This window comes from Heterocephalus glaber, unplaced genomic scaffold (genome assembly GCF_053883595.1).
Source record: "Heterocephalus glaber isolate CG9 unplaced genomic scaffold, H.glaber_assembly_v1.0 deba00001454, whole genome shotgun sequence".
Lineage (NCBI taxonomy): Eukaryota > Metazoa > Chordata > Mammalia > Rodentia > Bathyergidae > Heterocephalus > Heterocephalus glaber.
In genome coordinates this window covers 1060105-1083986 of record NW_028258303.1, presented here as the reverse complement: position 1 = coordinate 1083986, position 23882 = coordinate 1060105, and the positions used below count along the sequence as shown (strand labels likewise).

The 23882-nt window shown below is 38.5% G+C and overlaps 1 protein-coding gene and 1 long non-coding RNA gene across 7 annotated transcripts in view; one reads left to right on the top strand and one right to left on the bottom strand.

The window, feature by feature from the left end:
- Positions 1 to 13948: 13948 nt before the first annotated feature.
- On the bottom strand, positions 13949 to 17510 carry LOC110349964 (uncharacterized). Its single transcript, XR_002396201.2, has 2 exons — positions 17311 to 17510; positions 13949 to 14181 (listed from the first exon to the last, which is right to left on the bottom strand). It is a non-coding gene; the product is annotated as an uncharacterized LOC110349964 (long non-coding RNA).
- Positions 17511 to 17546: 36 nt separating this feature from the next.
- Positions 17547 to 23882, top strand: part of Rap1gds1 (Rap1 GTPase-GDP dissociation stimulator 1) — a 126398-nt gene continuing 120062 nt past the window's right edge. For 4 of the 6 annotated variants that reach the window (XM_087215810.1, XM_004848101.4, XM_004848100.4 and 1 more), the window contains exon 1: positions 17548 to 17741. In XM_087215810.1, coding sequence (XP_087071936.1) covers positions 17738 to 17741 — 4 coding nt within the window. In that variant the 5' untranslated portion in view covers positions 17548 to 17737. Of the gene's footprint in view, positions 17742 to 18619; positions 18726 to 23882 lie in introns of those variants that run through there. The other 2 variants (XM_021261098.2, XM_087215811.1) reach the window with 2 other exon arrangements.

The window sequence follows — 23882 nt, the reverse complement described above, 5'->3', positions numbered from 1 at the left end:
ACTCCATTGAAAGTATCCACAGCAGATTAGGGGAATCTGAAGAATATCAGATATAGAAGACAGGATCGCAGTTAGAGACCATGAAAATAGAGATTTCTTAAAAATAGTAAGGGACCATGAGAAATCAATCCAACAACTGCTAGACGATGTAAAGAAGAATAACATAAGACTGATAGGAGTCCATGAAAAAACAGGAGAAAGCACAATTGACATAAAAAAAATGTTCACAGAAGTAATAGTGGAAAACTTCCCAGACAGAGGTAGCGAATTGGACATACAGATAAGTGACGCATATAGAATTCCAACTAGCCATGGTAAAAAAAAAAAAAAAAATCTACATCTAGACATATAATAGTCAAGATCCCAGAAACCCCACGGAAGAACAAAATCCTATAAGCAGTTAGAGAAAAGAAACAAATCACCTACAAAGAAAAGCACATCAGAATCACAGCAGACTTCTCAACACAAACCCTCAAATCAAGGAGAGACTGGAGTAAAGTATTTCAAGCCCTAAAAGAAAATAACTTCCAACCTAGACTCTTGTATCCTGAAAAATTATCTTTCAAAACTGGTGGGGAAATTAGATACTTCCACGACAAACAACACCTGAGAAATTTCATGAACACCAATCCAGCATTACAAGCAATTCTAAACAATATGCTAGAAAAAAGCAATGAAGGTCACAACTCCATGAGGCCCAACAGAGAGAAGCCACCAGGCAAGGTAAGACATTAAAGGGAAAGGGGGGAAAAAAAAAGAAATAAAAGAGCCAACAAAAGTAAAACATCATGACAAGGATAAATCAATACCTATCAATTATAACCCTCAAGGTTAATGGCCTCAATCCACCAATCAAAAGAGATAGACTAGCAGAATGGATTAAAAAGCAAAATCCAACTATATGCTGTATACAAGAAACACACCTAACTCAAAAGAAAATTCATAGATCTAAGGTAAAGGGATGGAAAACAGTTCTCCATGCCACAGGAACCCAGAAGAAAGCAGGGGTGGCAATCTTATTTGCAGACAAAGTAGATTTCAAACCAAAACTAATTAAGAGAGATAAAGATGGTCACTACATCCTTGTGAAGGGAACAATCCAAGAGGAAGAGATGACAATCCTAAATATATAAGCACCAAATATGAATGCCCCCAACTATACAAAACAAATATTAATGGACATGAAAAACCAAATAAACACTAACACGATTGTAGTGGGGGATGGACATCAATACCCCACTATCACAAATAGACAGATCATCTAGACAAAAAGTTAACAAGGAAATTCTAGAACTGAACCAAGCTATTGAACAAATGGACCTAATGGATGTTTTCAGAGTGTTCCACCCCACAAAATCGGAATACACATTCTTTTTGGCTGCACATGGGTCATTCTCCAGAATAGACCACATGCTAGCTCATAGGACATATCTAAGTAAATGTAAAAGAATAGAAGTTACCCCCTGTATATTATCAGACCATAGTGCAATAAAATTGGAGCTCAATAACATAAGAAACCACAAAGCCACAACAAACACATGGAAACTGAATAACACCCTCTTGAACAACCAATGGGTCACAGAACTAATTAAAAAAGAAATTAAACAGTTTCTACAAGTAAATGAAAATGCCAGTACAACATACAGGAATGTATGGGACACAATGAAAGCAGTTCTACGTGGGAAATTCATAGCAGTGAATGCCCACATTAGGAAAACAGAGAAAACTCAGATAAATAACCTAATGCAGAACCTCAACCTCCTAGAAAAAGAAGAGCATAATGAATCCAAAGCTCATACAAGAGAGGAAATTATAAAGATTAGGGCAGAAATCAATGCAATGTTGAGTAAGAGAACAATACAAAAAATCAATGAATCAAAGAGTTGGTTTTTTGAAAGAATAAATAAAATCAATAAACCTTTAGCCAACCTTATCAAAAAAAGGAAAGAAAAGGCACAAATACATGCAATTAAGAATGAAAAAGGTGAAGTCACAACAGATGCAACAAAAATCCAGAGGATCATCAATACCTACTTTGAGAACCTCTACTCCAATAAAACGGAAAACACAGAAGAAATGGGCAGATACCTAAATACATATGAATGGCCAAAGTTAAATGAAGAAGATATAGAAATTCTAAACAACCCAATTACAATGAGTGAAATTGAAAATGTAATAAAATATTTACCAACAAAGAAAAGCCCAGGTCCGGATGGCTTCACTGCTGAATTTTACAAGACATTTAAAGAAGAACTAATGCCTTTACTCTTTAAATTCATCAAGGAAATTGAAAGGGAAGCAATACTTCCAAATTCATTCCTGCAAGCAAATGTCACTTTGATTCCAAAACCAGGGAAAGACCCAACCCAAAAACAGAACTACAGGCCAATCTCCCTCATGAACATAGATGCAAAAATCCTCAACAAGATACTGGCAAACAGAATACAGAGGGTCATCAAGAAGATCATACACCCTGACCAAGTCAGATTTATCCCAGGGATGGAAGGATGGTTCAACATTCATAAAATAATAAATGTAGTACACCATATTAACAGAGTCAAGACAAAAAACATATGATCATCTCTGATAGATGCAGAGAAAGCATTCGACCCATTCATGATAAAAACCCTACAGAAAATTGGAATAGAAGGTCTTTATCTTAACCTGATTAAGGCTATCTATGAAAAACCAACAGCTAATATCATACTAAATGGTGAAAAACTGAAAACTTTCATGCTAAAATCAGGAACAAGACAAGGATGCCCAATATCACCACTCCTATTCAATATAGTTCTGGAAACATTAGTCACAGCAATTAGAAAAGAGAAAGAAATAAAAGGAATAAAGATAGGAAAAGAAGAAGTGAAACTGTCATTATTTGCTGACGATATGATACTTTACATAGAAGACACAGAAAACTCCGCCAGAAGACTTCTAGACTTAATTGACAGATTCAGTAGAGTAGCTGGATACAAGGTCAACACTCAAAAACAATAGCCTTCTTGTACACAAATAACAGACTCACTGAGAGAGAAATTAGGGAAACAAGTCCATTTACAATAGCATCTAAAAAAATGAAATATCTAGGAATCAATCTAACAAAGGAAGCAAAAGACCTCTACACTGAAAACTATAGCACTCTGAAAAAAAGAGATCTAAGAAGATACAAGAAAATGGAAAGAGATCCATTACTCCTGGGTAGGAAGAACCAATATAGTGAACATGGCCATACTTCCAAAACTACTATATAGATTCAATGCAATGCCAATTGAAATGCCAACAATATACTTCACAGAACTACAGAAAACAATCCAAAATTCATTTGGAACCATAAGAGACCTAGAATAGCAAAAGCAATCCTAGGCAACAGAGACATGGCAGGGGGTATCGCAATCCCCAACTTGAAACTATACTACAAACTACTGTGATAAAATCAGCATGGTACTGGCAAAGGAACAGACCTGAGGATCAGTGGAATAGATTAGAAGATGCAGAAACAACTCCAGACATGCTCAGCCACCTCATCTTTGACAAAGGAGCCAATCACCCTCATTGGAGAAAAAATAGCCTACTTAATAAACCGTGTTGGATAAACTGGATTTCAACCTGCCAAAAATAAAAACTAGACCCATACCTTTCACCATGCACTAAACTAAGATTGAAATTGATTAAAGATATAAATATTAAGACAGAAACACTAAACTTGCTGGAAGATAAGTTAGGTCGAACTCTTGAAGACATTGGCATAGGAAAAGACTTCATGAACAAAACCTCAGCAGCACGAGAACTAGCAGAAAGAATCAACAACTGGGATCTCATCTTATTAAAAAGCTTCTGCACTGCAAAAGAAACCACCAACAGTTCTAACAGACAACTACAATCTGGGAAAAAATTTTTAGCAGCTGTACCTCAGACAAAGGACTACTATCTAGAATATATAAAGAATTGAAAACAATCAGACCCCCCCCCAAATTCAAAGACCCAATTCACAAATGGGCATTTGAAATGAACAGATATTTCTCAGGCAAAGAAGTAAAAGCAGCAAACAAATATATGAAAAAATGTTCAACATCATTCGTCATTTGAGAGATGCAGATGAAAACAACACTGAGATTCCACCTCACCCCACAAAGAATGGCTGCTATCAAGAAATCAACAAATAACAAATGCTGGCATGGTTGTGGGGAGAAAGGAACCCTTCTCCATTGTTGGTGGGAGTGTAGACTGATGCAACCACTGTGGAAATCAGTATGGAGATACCTCAAAGAACTAGGACTACAGGTCCTATTTGACCCAGCTGTTCCCCTGCTGGGTATCTTCACAAAAGAATTAAAAGAATCATACCATAGTGATATATGTGCACTCATGTTCATAGCGGCACAGTTTGTAATAGCTAAAGCTTGGAAGCAGCTCAAGTGCCCATCAACTGGAAACTGGATAAAGAAAATGTGGTTTTTTTAGAAAATGGAGTACTACTCAGCCATAAAGAAGGAAAAACTAGAGTCATTTATAGCTAAATGGATGCATATTGAGGCCATACTCTTAAGTGAAATAAATAGGACACACATGTGTAAATACCGAATAGTTTCTCTAGTGTGAGAAACTGATAGTGTAAACAAGGGTTAAAATGATTAAAATTAATAATTGATAATTTGAAATAGGAAAAAATGTCCAAAGATGAAGGAGTGAAGGGAGGGTAAGGGGAAAGGAAAGAGGGAAAGGAAAAATTATGAGAAAAGAAAAAAAAATGGAAATGAAATCTATGTAAATAGGGAAGGGCGGAGTGGGTGAATGGGGCACAGGTAATGGGGGAAAAAATAAGAACCAAGATACATCATGTGCAGGTAAAAACATCCAACAATAAATGTAAACGAATTGTATACCTAAAATGTACCAATAAAAAAACTAAAAACTAAAAACTAAATAAAATTTACCAATAAATGTTTGGTTTCAAAAATAATAAAAACTACAAAAAATGCAACAATTTCTAAGTATAATTTGCAAGTGATATAGGGCACCAAGTAATCCAAATAATGTAAGGGAAATATTATATATCTCAGTCTGCTAGATATCTGAAACGTCAAGTTCATGTTCTCTACAATCAAAGAATGAATTGTAGGAACAATGGTGGTTAAAAGTAGGAAGAATTTATTGAGAGAAAGATAGCTTCTGTCTAAGAGAGACAGAAGAGAGAATACAAAGTGGGTTGCCTGCCACCCCACTTCTCAAAGGTGTTTTATTGAGTAAAAAGCTAAGAGGTGAGATAGGTGGGACAAAACTATGATCAATCAATAAGATTACAACAAACATGGTCACTTAGGCAATACTGATTAAGTGGGGATCAAATAGGGAAGCAAGTCACACAGTAAGTATACATGGACTGAACAAGGATTTCCTGGAAGGAATGGGAGGTTTTGGTCCCTGCCCACAGTTATTGATACCTATTTGGAATACCAGTCACTGTTGATCATGCTTAGGGGAAGTATCTGGGTGTAGTAGTTCCTTTTGAACCCTGACCTTTTGGTAAATGTGTCACAATTGTCTTCTGTGCTGAAAGCCTAGCCTTTTGCCTAACTGCCTTATGCTATTTTCTAACTAGCTTAGCTATCTACAAGGATAGTTGCTAATTTGAATGATATATATTTGCTAGCTGAATTTCAACAAAAGGCTTTGGATTATTGGAAATGGGGTTGAAAAATGAGTGTCATGATTTAGCAAGTACAACCAATCCTGTACTTCTTCCATCTGGCTGTACTTATCTTTGCAAGATGGCTCTTTCAGCTAAAACAGGCCTTAAAACTGACATACAAATAGCTGGAACTTGCAATCAGATCTCTCATCCACCTATCACAAGGTATAAAGCCAAGATTTTTTAACTGATGATGCATTTTTTTTTTTTTAAATGCTTTCACCAGACTGGGTAAAAGGGGGTTTTTTGGTACCGGGGATCGAACTTGGGACCTTGCACTTGTGAGGCAGGCGGTGGAATGGTGAAGGTTATTAAACTATTGATGAACAAAATAATTTGAAGGTTATTATTTAGATTACTTTTATCTCATCATGTTTAGCTTCTATTTTCATGTTTGTTTTACAAAGTACGTACTAAAGTAGAACATTATTAAGTATAAAATTAATAATTATATAATTATTAACTTTGAAGAGATTTCAAAAAATTTTAGATAAGGCTGCCTGATCAGAAAGAAATTTGGAGATCATTGCTTTAGTAGAACTACCTCATTACACTTCAGATTCCTGTTTAGTCATCTTTGGAAGTTCAAATCCTTCTGTCATCTATTACTCCTGCTCTTTCATTGCCATACTGCTCTGAAATCTTCTAAACTGAATGAATTCCCACTTTCACAGCAACCTTTGAACTCTCAAAAAATTCTGGATTTGGAATCAGCAAACTCCTATGTGTGGCTATCTCCACAGGTATTTCATATGAAGCTGGTAATGCTATCATTGTGAGTCCCCTCCCTTGAATCTGGACTGGGCCTGTGACTCCCTTTTATCAAGAGAATGTGATAGAAGCTGATTTTGTGCCAATTCTAGATCTAAGCCTCAGGAAGACCTGGAAATTTCCACTTTCGCATTTAGGGAACCCTGATTTGCCATGTAACATGTCCAGCAATCCTACTGGAAAGTTCATGTGGAGGAGATACCCTCCATTCAGACATTGTCAATGAAACTTTTCTACATGTTCAACTTTCAGGAGCTTCCCCTCCCAGCCTTTGACTACTAAGTAACATTTACTGGAGGATAACATTTCATCCTTTAGTCCTTTCAGGTAATGCCTTCTTTTTCCCTCACAGCCCACCTATCACACGACCAATGTAGAGAGTGGGTGTCTCCTTGCTCCTTATTACAGTCTCACAGAGCCCTCTGCTCTCTTGACATTCATATCACCCGGTTACCTCCTTCTAAATATTGTTGTTCCCATCTACCATCTTCTGGGCCACTCAGATAACCTGGCTTCTGGCTCACATTCCACTTCTGCTTTTTCCATCACACTCTGTGATTTCAGCACACATGGATGACCCAGACTATAATCTTCCTCTCAGTTCCTTGACTTCTTAATTATTTCTCTACTCCTCTTCAGCCACCTAGTCCAATGGTCATATTTGCGGACTTAAAAACTGAGCCACCTCTGAAATACACATTAAACCTCTGATCCTTTCAGTTCACATGTGCTATTACCAGTACTACAACCATTCTTTGACCACATTCAGATCTCCCATGAGAAATAAAATGGTCCCTGAAGAAAATAAAACAACCAAACTGACAAAATTTTCCACTTGTTATCAATGATTACAAACCTGAAATGGACACGCAACTCTGCCTAATAACACTTAATCTCCATTTTAGGTTTGCACTCTTATTTTTGGACAGAACTACTTCATGCTCTCTTCTCTCCTCAAATCTCCTTTTCCCCCTCCCCTGACATTCCTTCATGCTTCAGAAATAAAAAAGATGTTATTCAGTTGGAGACTTTCCATCTTCTTATCATCAAATCCACCAATCCATCCATATGATATCATCTTCACTCCTGCTACAAAGGTTCACATTAGGTGTCTTCCCAGGCCATCTCCCTGTAAGTGTATCCCATCCTGCCTTTCCAAAAGTTTTGTAGCTCCAATTATTTTGTCTACCTTATTTTACCAACAGACCATTTTCTTCAATGCAAAAACAGAAAATATTTTAAAGGCCCATATGTCATTTATCTCCCTATTTCCATAGCAAAAATTATTTTTTAAATGTATGCGAGTAGGTTGGGATTTAGCTCAGTGGTGCAGCACCTGTCTGGCAAGCATCAGGCCCTAAGTTCGATTCCTAGTACCAAAAATACAAAAAAGAAAAAAAGACCAAAAAAATGTATACAAGCAATCACTATTAGTTCTTTTTCAAATTCTAAATCTGGCTTCCCTTCCAAGTATTTACAAAAACTATTCTCACTGAATCACCAATTATCTTCACAATGCCAAATCCAAGGAGTTTGTGTCTGTTTCCATATTATTATATTATTTTTCTCCCGATTTTTCTCATTTCAATACATGGCCTTACCAACTATATAGTTACTTAAGACAAAAATCCCATACTTAGTCTGAATTCTTCCTTTGGGTTCTCCCCTAAAACTAATTCATCAGCCAAACCCAGCGTGTCTATCTTGTGCAGCAGTAGGTAGCATATCTCACCATGACTTTTGCAATAGCCTACTGGAAAGTGACTCTCCAGCAGCCTCCTTTCTCCCCCTTGCCTCCACAGCAGCCAGGGTGTGATCCATCCACATCATAAATCAGCTTATGTAGCTACATTGCTGGGACCCCTTCAAAAATGCTTCCCATTTTTACTTAGAAATTCAAACTGTCTCGCGGTGTGTAAGATCCATCCAATGGGAGTGTCAGGGTAATATTTATTCCCCACACCACACAACAATAGAGAGAACATTTTCTGTACAACAAGAAAAATCAGAGAACCCTTTCTAGGCTTTCTGAATAACCACTTCTTTTACCTCCATCCCTTAGCACTCCTTTCTTCTCCAGAGGCAGAAAGAGTTCTCTTTGGTGAGATGGGGAACAGAGACCAGAGTGTGTATGGCATACATTCTTTCAGAGGCTTTGAAGTCTCTTCAGTTACTCTGTCCCTAGGGGGGAAGGCTCTTTCAGCTCTGCTTGGGACAAAAGGGAGAGTAGGTTTACCCCCAGTAGTAGCAGTTGGAGGAGTATTAGGGAGCCCTTTGGCTGTGGTTCTCCAATCGGCAGAATCAGTAATGAAGCTGGGGTCTCACTAAGTAGTTAGCCTGGCCTCCAGCTCATGGCGATCCTCCAGCCTCAACCTCCTGAGCATTGGGATCATAGGTGTGCCTCACCATGCTCAGCTCTTTCTTTTTTTTTATGAAGCTAGTATTTTGATCTCTATCTACTGGCTCCTGAGTCCCATCTCACACTTGGTTTTGGAGTAACACAAGGGTTTTTTATTTATTGGCATCCACTAAAGCCCCGTCTACATTATTTGACTTTTCACTACCTTTGCAGCTTCATTTTCTGCTACTCTCCCCATTTACTCAACTTCAGTGACTCTGGCCTTCTGTTTCCTAAAACCATCATTTTGTTGCTTACATTTTGCATTGCATTCCTTCTGCCTGAAAAATTCCTTCTTGGTCTTTTCACATGATTGGCTCCTTCTTATCTTCCCCACTTTGATTAACTGTCACATTCCAAGAGTGGCCTTCCAGTATAATCTTACAGATGAAGGGTAGCCTTCTTGTACACTGTTACAGATGATGGCTTCCCTTCTGCCATGTGGTTTGTCACAGCTCTAATCTGAGTCCCTCATAGTACTTACCACCTCTTTATATGCTATGTATTTGCTCATTATAGTTCAGTTCTTTCTTGTTCACTGTTATAGCCCCAAGTCTTAAATCACAGAAAGTAAGAAGTAGTAGTTGAATTAATGAATGATTACATGGAACTAGCCACTTACAATTATAATACCTCATTTGCTGATTTTATAATTACAAAGTACTTATTTCAATTAATTTCCATGTGAAATTTTCATCTTCCCAAAATTTTTTCCCATAAAAGCAGGATTTCTTTTACCATAAAACCAATTCCAAAAATGCAAATGCCATAGAGATGTTTATTTCAAGAATACTTTATCAATGTTAACTGAAAATTTACACATACAGAACTTTTTTTATAGAACTTTTCCAAAAGGAAAAAAAGTACATGAGAAAGGAATGTATTTGTAGATCTGAAAGGAGAAAAATATATATCAATGGATTATAAAATAAAGATGTTTTATAGCATGATTAAAGAACTAATTTATCAAGTAAATTTGAGTTTATATCACATATATATCATCTAAACATATAGGTTCTTTTCTTTTGTTTTAGTTTTGGTTGTTTGAGACAAGATCTTGGTATGTAGTTCAGGCTGGCCTCGAACTCGAGGCAATTCTCCTGCCTCAGCCGCCCAAGTGCTGGTATTACAGGTGTGCTCTACCATGTCTGGTATATAGGTTCTAATTTTCAAAAATTTAATATTAGCCAAGGGGGTAGGTAGAATAATGCCACCCTATCTCCACTGTTGTGCCCAGATCGCGAAGTCCCCAAAGACCACCAAGGAGCCGATTCTGATGTAAACACACGAGGGTCGTTTACTTAAGCTCGAGCAGGGGCACTCAACCATCACCGACGCAGCGGATCAGGATTGAGAGCCCCGAATTCTAAATCAGCAGGGTTTTTATTGTGGCTACCGCAAGGTTTGGGGATGTTCCATTTAGCAGTTACATGATTGGTTGATATTTAGCAAGCATGGGGCGTTGAGGGGTGGCTACATGTAGAGTTTATGGGAAAAAGGAACAATCAGCACATTGACAGAATGTTCTATAGATAATGGGCCCGGGAGCATCTGTTTTCTGGGCAGACAGAGGATTGAGTTAGGAGCTGTGTCTTTTTTTATCTGTTGTCTCACAGCAAGGACATTTTATCATTATTTTATGGGCACAAAGGAGACTAGGGGAATAGTTGACTTCAGTGAAGTGGAATTTATGTCAAGGCCACTTCACTGTTTTATTTTAAGATGGAGTCAAACTTTAAAATAGAGTTAGTTAGGTCTCACACCACGAGATGTTTATATCCATGTCCCAATCCCTGGAATGTGTGAATATGGTACCTTACATGACAAAAAGCACTTTGCAGACATGATTAAATTAAGGATCATGAGATGGGAAAATTTTCCTGGATTATCTGGGTGAGCTCAATATAATCACAAGAGCAGGGCATGTTGGCGCAGGCCTATAATTCTAGCACTCTGAAGGCTGAGCCAGGAGGATTGGGAGACCCTGTCTCAAAAAACAAAACAATACAATCATAAGAATCCTTATAAGGAAAAGAGGCAGGAGAGTAGGAGGAAATGTACTGAAACAAGATGAAACTGAGTGATATGAATGCTGACCAGCAGGCAGACTGAGCAGAGGGAAGAATGTGCGAAGGTCTGGAAGCTGGAAAGACAAGAAAACACATTCTCCTCCAGAGCCTCCCAGAGGAACACCCCCCTACCTACATTCATTTTGGACTTCTGACCTCCAGAACTGTAAGATAATGTGGCTTTTATGTTGTTTAGGCCATTAAATTTGGGGTAATTTGTTACAGCACAGAAAACTAACCCAACTACAATGAAACAAACTTAATTCAGTCTTTAGTACTTCAAAATCTTGCCCATCGAGGTCATCATTGTGAGAGTCAATTATTACTGAACTGTAAGTAAACAGACATGCTGGTTAATGAAGCTTTTCTCTAGACGAATGAACAAGCAAGGTTTTTACTACAAAAACTTTGTAAGAATTAAGAACTGCTTAATCCAGACCAGACAGATTAAATTAGGAAATACCTCCTAAAGATGAACTTTCAGGAAGACTTGAAAGGGGGTTAGCAAGGATTTCCGAGATGATCTGGAAAAACCCTAAGCATAGGCAGAATGGGCAGTAACTGGTGATTTGAACTACATAAAAGTACACGAAGGAAGCAGGATAACCTTGTCAAAACAATGCTTTGAATTTCTTTATTTTTATCTAAAGACTCTTAACATGCTTATATATTTTTGCAAGATTTTGGAAAGGATGGTTATGACCATCTTATTGGCACAGACACTTGACTAGCTTTCTATCACTCTGAAAAGGAATGCATTCCTTGAGAGAAATCGAGCCCAACAGGTAATGTTACCATTGCAGAGAAGTAGGTAAAATACAGACCTCTCTTTCTCATGCAGTATCATAGTGGAAGTGTGTTCGGAGCAATGCTACATAATTTTAGGGTAAAAATCATTTGGTTAGCCTAGTTCTCCTGCCTACAGCCCAGCTATGGAATTCCGAGACATAACTCCATTTTGGCCTCCGGTCGCAACTGAGACCTCAATGATCCAGTGATGCTGTGATTCTCCAGGACAAGAAACATCCTGGGAGCTGAGAACATCCTGGAAGGAACAAACATCTACTCAGTTCCTCCTAGTTCTTGGATTGTTACAACTTATTTATGCAGGATGTACTGAACTCTCTGCAAGTCATTTGTTATACTGTTTCTCCCGATGTACTGAAAAAAAGGTGCAGTGAGCTGGGGGCTTTCCTCTTTGCTGCCCAGAGCAGCACTGATCAGACTCAAAGCTCAGCTTCTTCTCAGTCTCATTTTTCTACCTTTTCTGTAATTCACCTTGTGCTGCCGTGGCTCACAGGAGACTAGGACCTTACTGCAGAGGTTCTAGTAACGTCCCCTTTCCCTGTTCCCTACAGAAGTGATCTTAGTGGTGAAGAAACAAATTTAAAGGGGGCAGTGTGATGAACTGGGAGCATAGATTTTGAAATCAATCAGAGCTGGTTCAAATTCCAGCTCTACATTTTGCTGGTCATGTGATTTTAAGCAAACAAATTAGAGTATTTTGATTCACCACTTCTTTATAAATACCTAACTCATATGATATTATTATTACATGAGCATTTTCAACACATAAATAATACTAGGAACAACAAAAACTAATTACAATTACTTCCCAGTTTTGTCTTAGGCTGGCCAGGGCTGGAGGAATATAGTGTTTTAGGACTTGAAAGATTTCTTTAGTGAGTCTGATACAATTGAGTGGGCCCAAATGGTCCAGGCTCTTGTGTATAAGGAAAGAACTGCCAAGCATACACCTCATAGTATGTAGTTACATTTACTGAAGATGGAGGACTAGCAGCAGGAACATGAAGAAGGGCAAAGCGGGCAAGGAAGCCTTTGTAACTCAGGGTTCCAGCATTTCTAGGGTCAGATATCCACTGGTTCCAGGTGCCTCCCATTGTCTCTCTCGCTGTCAGCAATCTGTGGGACCTCCTAAATTTGTGCCTGAATAAACACTGAGGTGGTGTTGCCTTATGGTTGGAGTAAGAGAAGGGAGGTGCCTCACACAATCTCCCTGTTTTAGGATTATGGAAGTGTGGATAACCATTACGGTGGTGCAATGTTTACATTCAAACAAAGGGAAAGGAGTTTCTTAGCTCCTTTGTTTCTAACTGTATTGAGTCTGAGTCTGTGTACATATTGATGGGTGGTGGTGGAGAATGGCGGTATTAGGTGGTAAGAGTTAAAAGCATCTTCCAAAACTAATGAGAATGTGGGCTGGGGATTTAGCTCAGCAGTTCCATCACCTGCCTCGCAAGCTCAAGGACTGGAGTTCGATCTCTGGTACCAAAAAAAAAAAAAACCAATGAGAATAATGAGAAAGATATTCCTTACATTCAAAAGATAGTTGTTTCTCCCCTGACAGAAAGAAAATTCACAATTTTTACCAGGAAGAAATTTGAGAGGCGGTTCACTTAAACTGCAACAAAATTAACTACTGCATAGGTAGTGATGAAAGGGAACTTGAAATTCTTGTCTCTTTAACTTTTTCCCTCACTGGTGATGTTCTCAATCATCAGCTCTGTTGGTGTTCTCAAGCCACTTACTTATTTTACTTTGGCACAATTTTCTTTTTATTATGATATGGAGAAGATAAAATGAGGTGATAAAACTTGGTAAGATTTCTGTGATTTCAAAAACAACTGAACTATATACTAATCAAAAGCTTTTTAAAACATCCATAAATAAAATGATAGTAATGGACAGATTCTATAGTAAATTTCAGAGAAACAGGAGCAAGAAAATAATTTGAAGATATGAAATCCTTGCTTCAAATAAAGAAATTCTATAGTTGTATTTTTTTAAATAGTTGAGGTCACAAACAGTATGAATGTCATATTTATCAAACTATCAACAAGGGTGCTTATCGTAGTATATTGAGAAAATAAATTGGAAATTTAGTGAGGGACAGATTTTGAGGGATTGAAAAAGTCAGGCAGAGGAACTTGAACTTAACAAGGTGGAAATAGGAAACAACTGAAAGTTTCAGAGAAATAAAATGACATGATTAAAACAGTATTGAAGAAGAAATCATGCCTTAAGTAATATTTATTGTAATGTAGGTAATATTGTAATTAAAATAATACTGGTATCATTCTCATTCAGAGTAGCTGTCATCTCTCTCTTTCTCCATCTTCAAATAAATCATCTTCTTTAACTTTAAACTCAGCCTCTTTAGTTCTTTACGAATGCCAAGCTTAGCAACTCCTGGACCAGCTTTTTCCAGCAAAGCAGTGGTTTGCAGTCCATGCCTGGGTGTTACAATAGAATATAGAAAAAAAAAAGAAAATTCAGATTTCATAAGATTTAGAAAGTGGTTAATACATTAAGCAAATGGGAGGCCAGGAACAGAAGTTATTGTAAAGATTAAGACATTTCAGCTGTTCAAACTGGACTAACCTACCTTCAACAATGAGGGCTTTTAAAAATAGTTTAGGTGGAAGGCCATTCACTGCCAAATCATTGTTTTCTTTATCAATGCAAAGTTTAGTTAACTACTCCAGTGATTCTCTTAAAAATTCAGAACATCATGGCCAAGAAGAGGCAGTTTCCCGTTACTCTTTTAAAAGACATTTTCTCTCTTCTTTTTTCACTCTTTGCGTTGTCCCTGCCAACAATTTCCTTTAAAGAATTTAAATCACCTTCTAGCCTTTTTGAAATTATACATGTCAATGAGGTCAGGTTATTAGCCTTGCCAAAAGGTAATGCTTCTGTCATCTTCTCTAATGGACATTTTTCTTGATATTTTCCATTCTTCCACAAATAAGAACTAGTGAATCATAAGCCAACCTTCAAAAGAACTTATTATTTAAATAAATATGTAATACATTTCATGGATAGAATTTGAAAACCTCCACACTGGGCCAGAATTTCCTCTATTTTGTAGGAAGCCTAATCAAAACTCAACCATTGCCTAACCTGCAGCATGGACACTAGAAGATTGATTTCTGGAAGAATTTCTTGATATCAGGACAGTGTTTTCTAGCTATTTCTGTGCTCAAGACCAGTGTATTAGCAAATTTTCTAGTACCTAACCTTGTTTGAGGGCAGGCCATAGTTTATTTTATTCTATACCCTAGTGCTGATTATAGTACTTGGTACATAGTAAGGCTCTCAGTAAATTTCTATGAACAGAATGAATGAATAAATACAAAGACTCCACCTAGTAGAGGACCCATAGTTTGAGATGGAAATAACAAAGTAGTTATCATTATCACCATAAATATTTACTTAATAATTTTACTTGGTGAGGTGCTAGAGTTTATTATTGTATGTGCTGCTGAAGTGAGCACAGGTACTAGAGTTTATAAAGAGAATCTTAACACCATTCTTGCTCTTTTGAGATAAAATCTTGGGAAAAAAGTGTGAAAAAATTTTTATTCATATAGAAAAATGTATTAAGCATTTGCAACGTTCTAGCATTGTTTCTTGGCACTGAGGTTATAATGGCAAATAAGGCAAAGATAACAATTTCTGTGCTTGGGAAGCCAAACACATATCTGAATAAGTGTTAAGGAAAAAATAAAGTATGGAACTGGGGATATGAAACAGGACATATTAAAATTTTTAGATAATATGGCTAGTGAAGGACTCATACAGGTAAACGCTGAATAAAAACATGAAAAAATGTTATAGTGCTATAAAAGGAGAAGAAAGGTGAAGGGATGAGAGGTGCTAGTGTGTGTGCAAGGAATAAGCATTATACAGTCCACAATGGTTACAGTCAGTATTGGGTCTCACGATGGTGGTGACAGCCAGGGCCTTGGGACTCAGTGCTAGAGGATACCTGAAGAGCCGAGTGGTTCTAATTGGTATGAAGGCTAAAGGAATGGCTATGGATCCAAACAAAACAAAAAGGTGCTTAAAGTGTTATGCAGTAAGGTTACAAAACCAGTTCAGCTGCTTTTCTAATTTAAATTCATGTATCCAAAAGATAGATGCCCTATGAAATTATCAGACTATATAATTGAAAAGGAATTAGAAAAAATAAAGCACATGAACTTGATCTGGAAGAGATTAGTGATGTTAAGGAAAGAAGGACAAAAACAAGCAGCAATACAATGGCCTAAGGTGGTCTTCTGGAGCATTAAAAAAAGGAAAATGTATGTGTAAGGTGGAACTTGCACCTGGTGGGTTGCATTTCTCCCACTCCCAAACATGTTTTTTTGTTTGTTAGTTTTTTGTTTTTGGTACTAGGGATGGAAGTCGGGTCCTTGAGCTTGTGAGGCAGGCGGCGGAACCACCCAGCTAAATCCCTGGCCCTCCCAAACATATGTTGAAAGCCCAATCTCTAGAACTACAGACTGTGGCCCCACTTGGAAACAGGGTAATTGTAGACAGTTAAGGAGGTCATATTGCCCAATCCAATATGGTCAGTCTCCTTATAAAAATGGGAAATTTTAACAATCACACAAGGAGAACATCATGTGAAAGTTAAAGTTATATTGCTACAATCCAAAGAACCACCAGAAGCTAGAAGGCCTAGGAAAGATCCTTTTCTAGTGTTTTCCAAGGAAGCATGGCCCTTCCTACACCTTGACTTCAGACTTCTAGCTTCCAGAACAAAGACAGTACTTTTCATTTTTCTAAAACACTCAGTTTGTGGTAGTTGTTATGCAACCCTAGGACACTAATTCAGTGTGTAAGATGATTCTGAGGCAAACAGGAAGAGCATTCTTATCTCAATAGTGCTTAACTGACTTATGCATTAGAAAAGTCCAATGCTTTATTTGGTACCGGGGATCGAACTTGGGACCTTGCGCTTTCGAGGCAGGCGCTGGAATCACTGAGCTAAATCCCTGGCCCTTTTACTTTGATATTTATAAATCTTATCTTCCTGTTTCCAAACCTCCCTCTTTTAAATTTCATGTTGCATTTTAAAAAAGAAAAACCATATAAAACCTTCCTGCTGGCCAAATGAGAGGCCTTTTCTGATCTGTGTGCCTGTAACATCTGTCAAACAAACAGAAACTCATCTGACCCTGAGAGCTACGATGAAGAAAAACGTCTTTCAACATCTGCTTCAAAGCAAAAGTTGAAAGGTGGAAAGAACCCTTATTACCAATCCTCCCACCCCAAGTTGAAGAGCGGATCGCGCCCCTCTCGCCTGCAGAGCAGCGGTCGCTGCAGCCTGGGGAGGGCTCGATTTCCCGTCTCAAAAAGAGGGAGCCAAGCGAGGCCAAGGTGCAAAGAAACCGCAGATCTCCAGCAGCATCCACCTCCCTCTGGGGCACAGGCCGCGCATGCCTGGCGGCGAGGGCGTCCTCTAGAGAGAGAGCCGGCCCGCCCAGGGAGCCGGCGGCAGGGTGGAAGGGCCCCTCCGGCCGGCGCCCGTGGTCCGCTGACCGCGGGGCCCCGAGCCACAAGTGCCCAGATCGTACCGCGGCCTCATCGTCCACGCGTGCGTCCCGGGGCGTCCGCCTTGCTTCCCCACGCTGCCGGGTCTTCTCGGGGAAGCCCCCCAGCCCCGAGAGTCTGCGCGGCTGGGCGATTCCGCCGGCGGCTCTCGTGCTCAGCGTCCCAGGCCCGGCTTCAGTCCGCCGCGGCAGCCATCACGCCCCGCAGCCACGCCCGCCCGCGCGCAGCCGCGGGTCGGGCCGCACTGCGCAGGTGCGGCGGGAGGGTGGGGCGCTCCGGGACGCGCGTCGGGGCCGGCTTCTCAGGACGGCTCGCCGTCGCCCGCCACCGTTCGTCGCCACTGTGCTCCTCCCCGAGGCGTCCCTCGAGTCCCTCCCTGGCTGTGGGAGAAACGGAGCAGAGCAGGACCCGCCCGCGCCGCGCCTCGCTCTCGGCCCTCAGCTCGGGAACATGGGTGAGTCGGCTCGGTCAGCACGGACATCTTCCTTCGGCGCTGCCGGGCCGCGTCTCGCGCGAAGTTGCCGGCTCCGTGGGTCCGCGGGCTCAGGAGACTGGGCGCGGCGACTGGGTGGGGTTCCGCGCGGCTGCCCTTGCCCGGCGTGGCCTGGCTCCAGCTGGTCCTGGCGGGAGAGACCGCCCCTCGCAACTTCGAGACGGCCCGCCGCCCTTCTCGGTCCAGAGAGGCGTCCGGTGCTCCGGGGAAGGCTCCGAGGGCCGGGCGGCGTCGACTGCTCGGGTGCGGGGCGCGCGGCTCCCGGCCGAGCTGCGCGTGAAGCCTCCTGCGACTCCGGGCCCGAATCCACCTGCCGGCTGCTGTCTCCCGGCTGCCCAGCCCAGATCTGCATAATCTGATTTTAGCTCCTTTGTATTTATAGTTAATCTCAAGAGATGGGTTTTGGGTGAAATATTTAAAACCAACGCTTTGCAAAACTATATGTGGTTTAACTTGAATTTTTCAACATGTATTACTTACCTGTTAGTAATTGAAAAAAGTCTAATGTATACGGTGATGTAATTAAAAGCCCGAAGTTTGTTTTAATAGTAGCGACTTGGAACACCTTACTTCCACTTGTTCCCCAGGTTGCTTCCACTCCTTTCATAATTTTCCCTTTTTATATTTGCTCCATTGGCATCCCCCACTCAGACTTTCCCTGCTACCATGTACAAGTTATTGTAAGCTTGGCATAAGTGGGGTCCTTTCATCTGTCAGCACAGTGTTCAGCACATCCGCAGTGAGGTCGTGGCAACCCAGAGCCTTGAAGGAAGGGGTGTTTCGATCTGGAAATGGTGTGGAGCTTCCTGTGAAACAGATGCTCCCAGCTGTGCTCCCGATCTTTGAGCTTGTGATGGCTCAGAAGAGGCGCCCTGCAGGTGGAGGTAGTGCGAAGGAAAAATACTTAAGGACCCTGAATTTTATTTTCTGTTGTTTCCTTTTAATGTGAGTACTATTGATAACGCCGAACAAATTTCTGTGCCTGCCATATTTTGTCTAGAATTTTTAATGAATATTAAATTAGATAATTGAACATACTGTTGCCTTTTGAGCCACACAGATTTCTTAATTATAGGCCACAAGTTTGGTTTGTGAAATACAGTTCATGTTTCAAGATGAGCTTAAATCCATTTAACTAAAAATTTAAATGGTGAATCAGTACTTTTTCACTGGAAAACAACCCAGTTCTGTTGCAAAATTAGTAAAATCATCAAAAACAAATTAAATTACCTAAAAATAATTATTTTTGAATGTTATTGGGTGATTAAAAAAAAACAAGGAGAAACCCACCATTAATTTTGAGAAGACCACCACTCATTTTGAGAACACAGATTAAAAGGCAATTTCTCCTCACCATTAATCAGTATGTCTTATGAATTGTTATAATAACTTTCTTGGCTGAAATACATAATTTCTTTCAAAGATTGGTTAGATTAATTTTACAGCTCTCTGTACGTTGTTAGCTTTTTTAGCACTTACATAATCTATACTGGAGTTGGTTTTGTGTTTTTGTTATGTATTTAATCTTTAGTTCCAGAAGATAGAATTATGTTTTATTTTTCTGTATCTCACAGTGCTTTTTACATGGTAGTTATTCAGTAAACTTTGCAAATTAGTTCTTAAAAACCACCTTTTTCTAACTTCATTATTTCTTCATTATTTCTAACATTTGAATCTGAAAGTGCAGACTTGGAACAAACATTTGGATAGGTAGATAGGGAGGTATAGAAGACGTAGGAACAGGGAAGTATAATTACAGTATGGTCTCTCTTCTCTTTAAAAAGAATGTAGGTTATTTTAGAGTGAACCTCAGACCAGCCATTTCCTTCTAAACTGCTGTTTCCAGTGGTAAGGTCGTTTGTGTGTGATCAGTAGGTACATATGATAATGTAAAATTGAAATCCTTCAAAGCAATTATATGTCTGCGCCAAGGAATTTATTATAACAGTTCATGAGATATGTTGGTTAATGGAGGAAAATTGCTTTCTAATCTGTCATCTCAAAAAATAAGGTGATTTTTTTAAAAAAAGATTTTTATAGCAATGATTTTCTCTACAAGAAAGTGAAGGAAAACTCCTATATAACCTTATGGACCAAGGCTGTTATTTCATGTGTGTATTTTGTTATAAATTCAACATTTTTTATTTGTTGATTATCAACCATATGTTTCTTATAATTGTAATAGAAACAATGATGCACAAATAACTGTAATAGAAATAAACAAAAATGATAGAAGACCTTTACCTATATTACAGATAATGGGCACAGAAAGTTTTAGAGAAGTGTATTTGAGTCAATTAACCTTTTGAAATTAAACTGTTACTCAGGAATGGGGAAGGGACTATGTACACGAAGAGAGGGGGAATATTTGAGACGTTTGTAGGATTGGATTGAATCACCATGTTTGGCTAGAGCAGAAGACAAGAGGAAAAGTATTAATAGACAACCAGATAATGGAAAATCTTAAATGTCTAGATAAAAAAGTTTGGATTTGTGTGTTGAAGGAGCATTACACATTTTTATGAAGTAAATTGTTGCTCTTTATAGGGACTGACACATGATCCTTTCTTGCTTGAGAATAATTTGTAATTTCATCCCAGTGCTTCACATTTCTTTGATGTTTCATGTCCTTATGTCTTTATGACTTGGCATACAACTTACTTTTGTAGTATCTGTCATTAGGCATTGTTTCAACATGCATTTTGATGGGAACAAAAACACTGAAGTCATAGCAGTGATAAAGTCCATTTTGAGTCTAAAATTTTGATTGTTTGAAACTGAAGTTGTAAGTATATATAATAACATTGATGCTTAGATTCATTGTAGCATAACTTGTTTTTCTTTAGTGTTCAAATGGTAATTTCTACCATTCTTTCAGTGTATTTTTATTGTTACCAGAAGCATTCTAGTTATAACCACGGTCTAGGATAGTGATAAGTGGTAGTTAAATTGATCTACTAGCTATGATTAGTTGTAAATTCCAGAGTCATAATGGTTTTTTTCAGTTTTCTGCAAGAAGTAGATACCAATTGGGGTGTGTGTGTGTGTTACATCTTTGTATCCAGTAGATTATTAAATATTTCTTCATGCATACTTCAAATTCAAGTTCAAAACTTAAGTCATTTTATAATGCTTAATAACAGTAACCAGGGTGTGCTGGTGTTTAACTGACAGCCTTTCTCCAGAAGCCCTGATTTGTGGTGATTGCCAGTTTCCTATGTTGTAAATACTTTAACCAGGGACAGATTCAAGCTACAAAATTGTGTTACCAAATACCCATAGATTCAGGAAGAGATGAAATGCAACATATCATTATATAGTATATCTACCTTACAGGCTTAGTAATCCCTTAAGCACATAATACTAAAATGTAAGGAATTGTTGTTTTTAATATTAATAATTTTAATGTAATTCATTTAAAGTGTGTATAATTTAATTTTCAGTAGTGCGTGTTTTAGTAATTCATAAAATTCCTAAAAATGTAATCATATCTCATTGACCAGTAAAGGAGTACCTAGTACACCATTGAGTTACTAATTCAGTAAGAATTACTGATGTCTGCTGGGTGTGGTTATCTTAGCACTCAGGAGGCTAAGACAGGAGGATCACCACTACTTTGAGGCCTGCCTGGGCCATCCTGAACTACAGAATGAGACCCTGTCTCAGAAAAAAAAAAAAAAATTATTGATGTCAGTTATCATGCTACAATTTGAATTTTTTTTTTCATAGTAGTGGGGAATTGAACCCAGGGCCTTTGCACAGAGATACATCTCCAGCCCTTTAAAAACACTTACGTTTTATTTTGAGACTGAGTCTTGTTAAGTTGTTAGGTTGCCCACACTGGGCTTGAACTTGGCAGTCCTCCTGCCTCAGTCTTTCAGAATGCTGTGATTATAGGCATGTATCATCACACCTAACCTTTATTTTAATCTTTCCAACAGTTCTATGAATGAGTGACAATTCTTATTTTACTGATTATACAATTTATACAGGGAGACAGAACTAATTTCATGCAGTGATTTTCAAAGGTTAGCTTGCATAGGAATCACCTGGAGAACTTGTTTTAAAAACTACTGGGCCCACTCTTCAGAAATTCTGATTCAGCAGGTAGTGTAGTGCCCTGAGAATGTGCATTGTTAAGATGTTCCTAGGTGATGCTGCACTGAGGATAGTGCCACATCCATCCAAGACTGGCAGATGTCAGTAAAGGGCCAGATCACGAGTGTTTTAGGCTTTACAGGCCAAGAGGCAAAACCCAGGTTATTACATAAAAATGAGAGAAAATTCATGATGAGAGAAAACAACTATCCACAAATTTTTTGACTGGATGCAAAGCATGATAACATTAATGGAGCATAGTTTATTGTAGTACAAAGTGAAAAGACTGAAATTGGCTTTGGCGGGGAGGAAGATAACATTTACGTAATTGTGGTTTCAATCATAGGATTCTGACCCTATCAGAAGTGATTTTAGTTTGTAGATGTTATTCTGTTAAAGTAATGTGACTTTATGCACTTCATCTTTGAAGCTCTGTTTTTTCTTTCCCCCACACAGATAGGTACTGCCAGTTGGGAATGTTTATTTTTTGTGTTTGGTGGTACTGGAAGTCAAACTAAGGATCTTGCATATGCTAGGAAAGCACTCTATCACTGAGCTTCATCCTCAGACCCGGATATGATTTTAATGAGTATATTCATTGTGTGGAAGACATTTATAGAATTCATTTAGATTCTTCTCTTGATATTTGAAATTTAGCAGGCTCAGCAACCATTTCCACTTGAAGGCTAGGTGGGAGTGCCTCAATTGGATAGTTAAATGGGTGTTGAAATATGGAAATTTCCTTTGCATTTGCTGTGAGGTCTGAAAAACACTGCCATAACTGTAGGTTGAGCTTGAAAAGTGTATGTTAAGAATTTGGGTTTGCATGGAGATCTTGTTTAGCTGTTGACAACATAGGAAATATTCAAAATGGATCATTTGCTACTTGTGATTTGAACATTGTTGTTCCAACGACTTTATGGCAGGGTACTCTCTCATATAAGCATTTTTTTCTTGACTTTGAGGTCAGATTCATTAGGAGACATCAAATCTGCAGCAAAATCTGATTTTCAAAGACATTACTTGATCATAGGGGTTGAAAGCATTTCTTATTGTAGAAAATTTCATTTGTGTGCTGAACTAAAAAAGTAAAATTTTGCAGCTCCTAAGTCATTAGGTTTCTATGTGATAAATCAAGCCAAGGTATTCAGTTTGTTTCCGATGAAAATGCACAGAACTGAGTTATTTAAATCTGTGAGAGCAAATAAAGTTTTAAGGATGTATTGGTTCAATAATACATGATTGATTAAAATACTTTCTTTGTAAAAAAACTTACTAATGAATAATAGAATGAAGAGCCATGGCTTTAAACACCTTACGTTTTCATCTACTTTGTGTGTTGTTCAGTTTTCCTCTTTCTAGTCACGTATCTTTTGCCACTGTCAAAGATAATGCATCTTAGCAGATTCCACTTCAGGTTATACTGAATTAGTTATTTTCTCAACTTTAAAAATATTCTTCTCCATTATTGTTCTGAACAGTAATGAACAGAGGCAGAATCTTCAGTCACTTGGAATTGACTTGTTGGATAAACAACAAATCAGTATCATAAAGCCAGGGAAAACCTCTCGATCTATTGCCTTTTTTTTTTTTTTTTTTTTTAAGCTGTATGTTGGTTTGTTCCTAGTGTCCTCATTTTGAGTAGTTAGTCTTAATGAAAGGCCATTCTTAAACATAAAATAGTTATTTGGTTGCTATAGTCAAATATCATTTAATTAACTCACCATGGTTAAACAGCTTTCTTTGGATAATAAATGGGCCACTCAGAAACTTTCTTTGTTTGCAGTTTCAATTTCATTTTTCATGTTTGTGAAATTCTGCTGGGATGAAGTACTTTGTTTTATATTAACTCATCTCTCTAGTGATTGCTCCTGTGAGATGAGAATGTGATGGATGCTTAGTCTGGAAATATTGACCCATATTGCATTTTTTTATTTTTTATTTTTTGGATAGCTACAGTGTCATTTGTGTGATAGAATGGCTTGCTCTGTAACACAATAACAA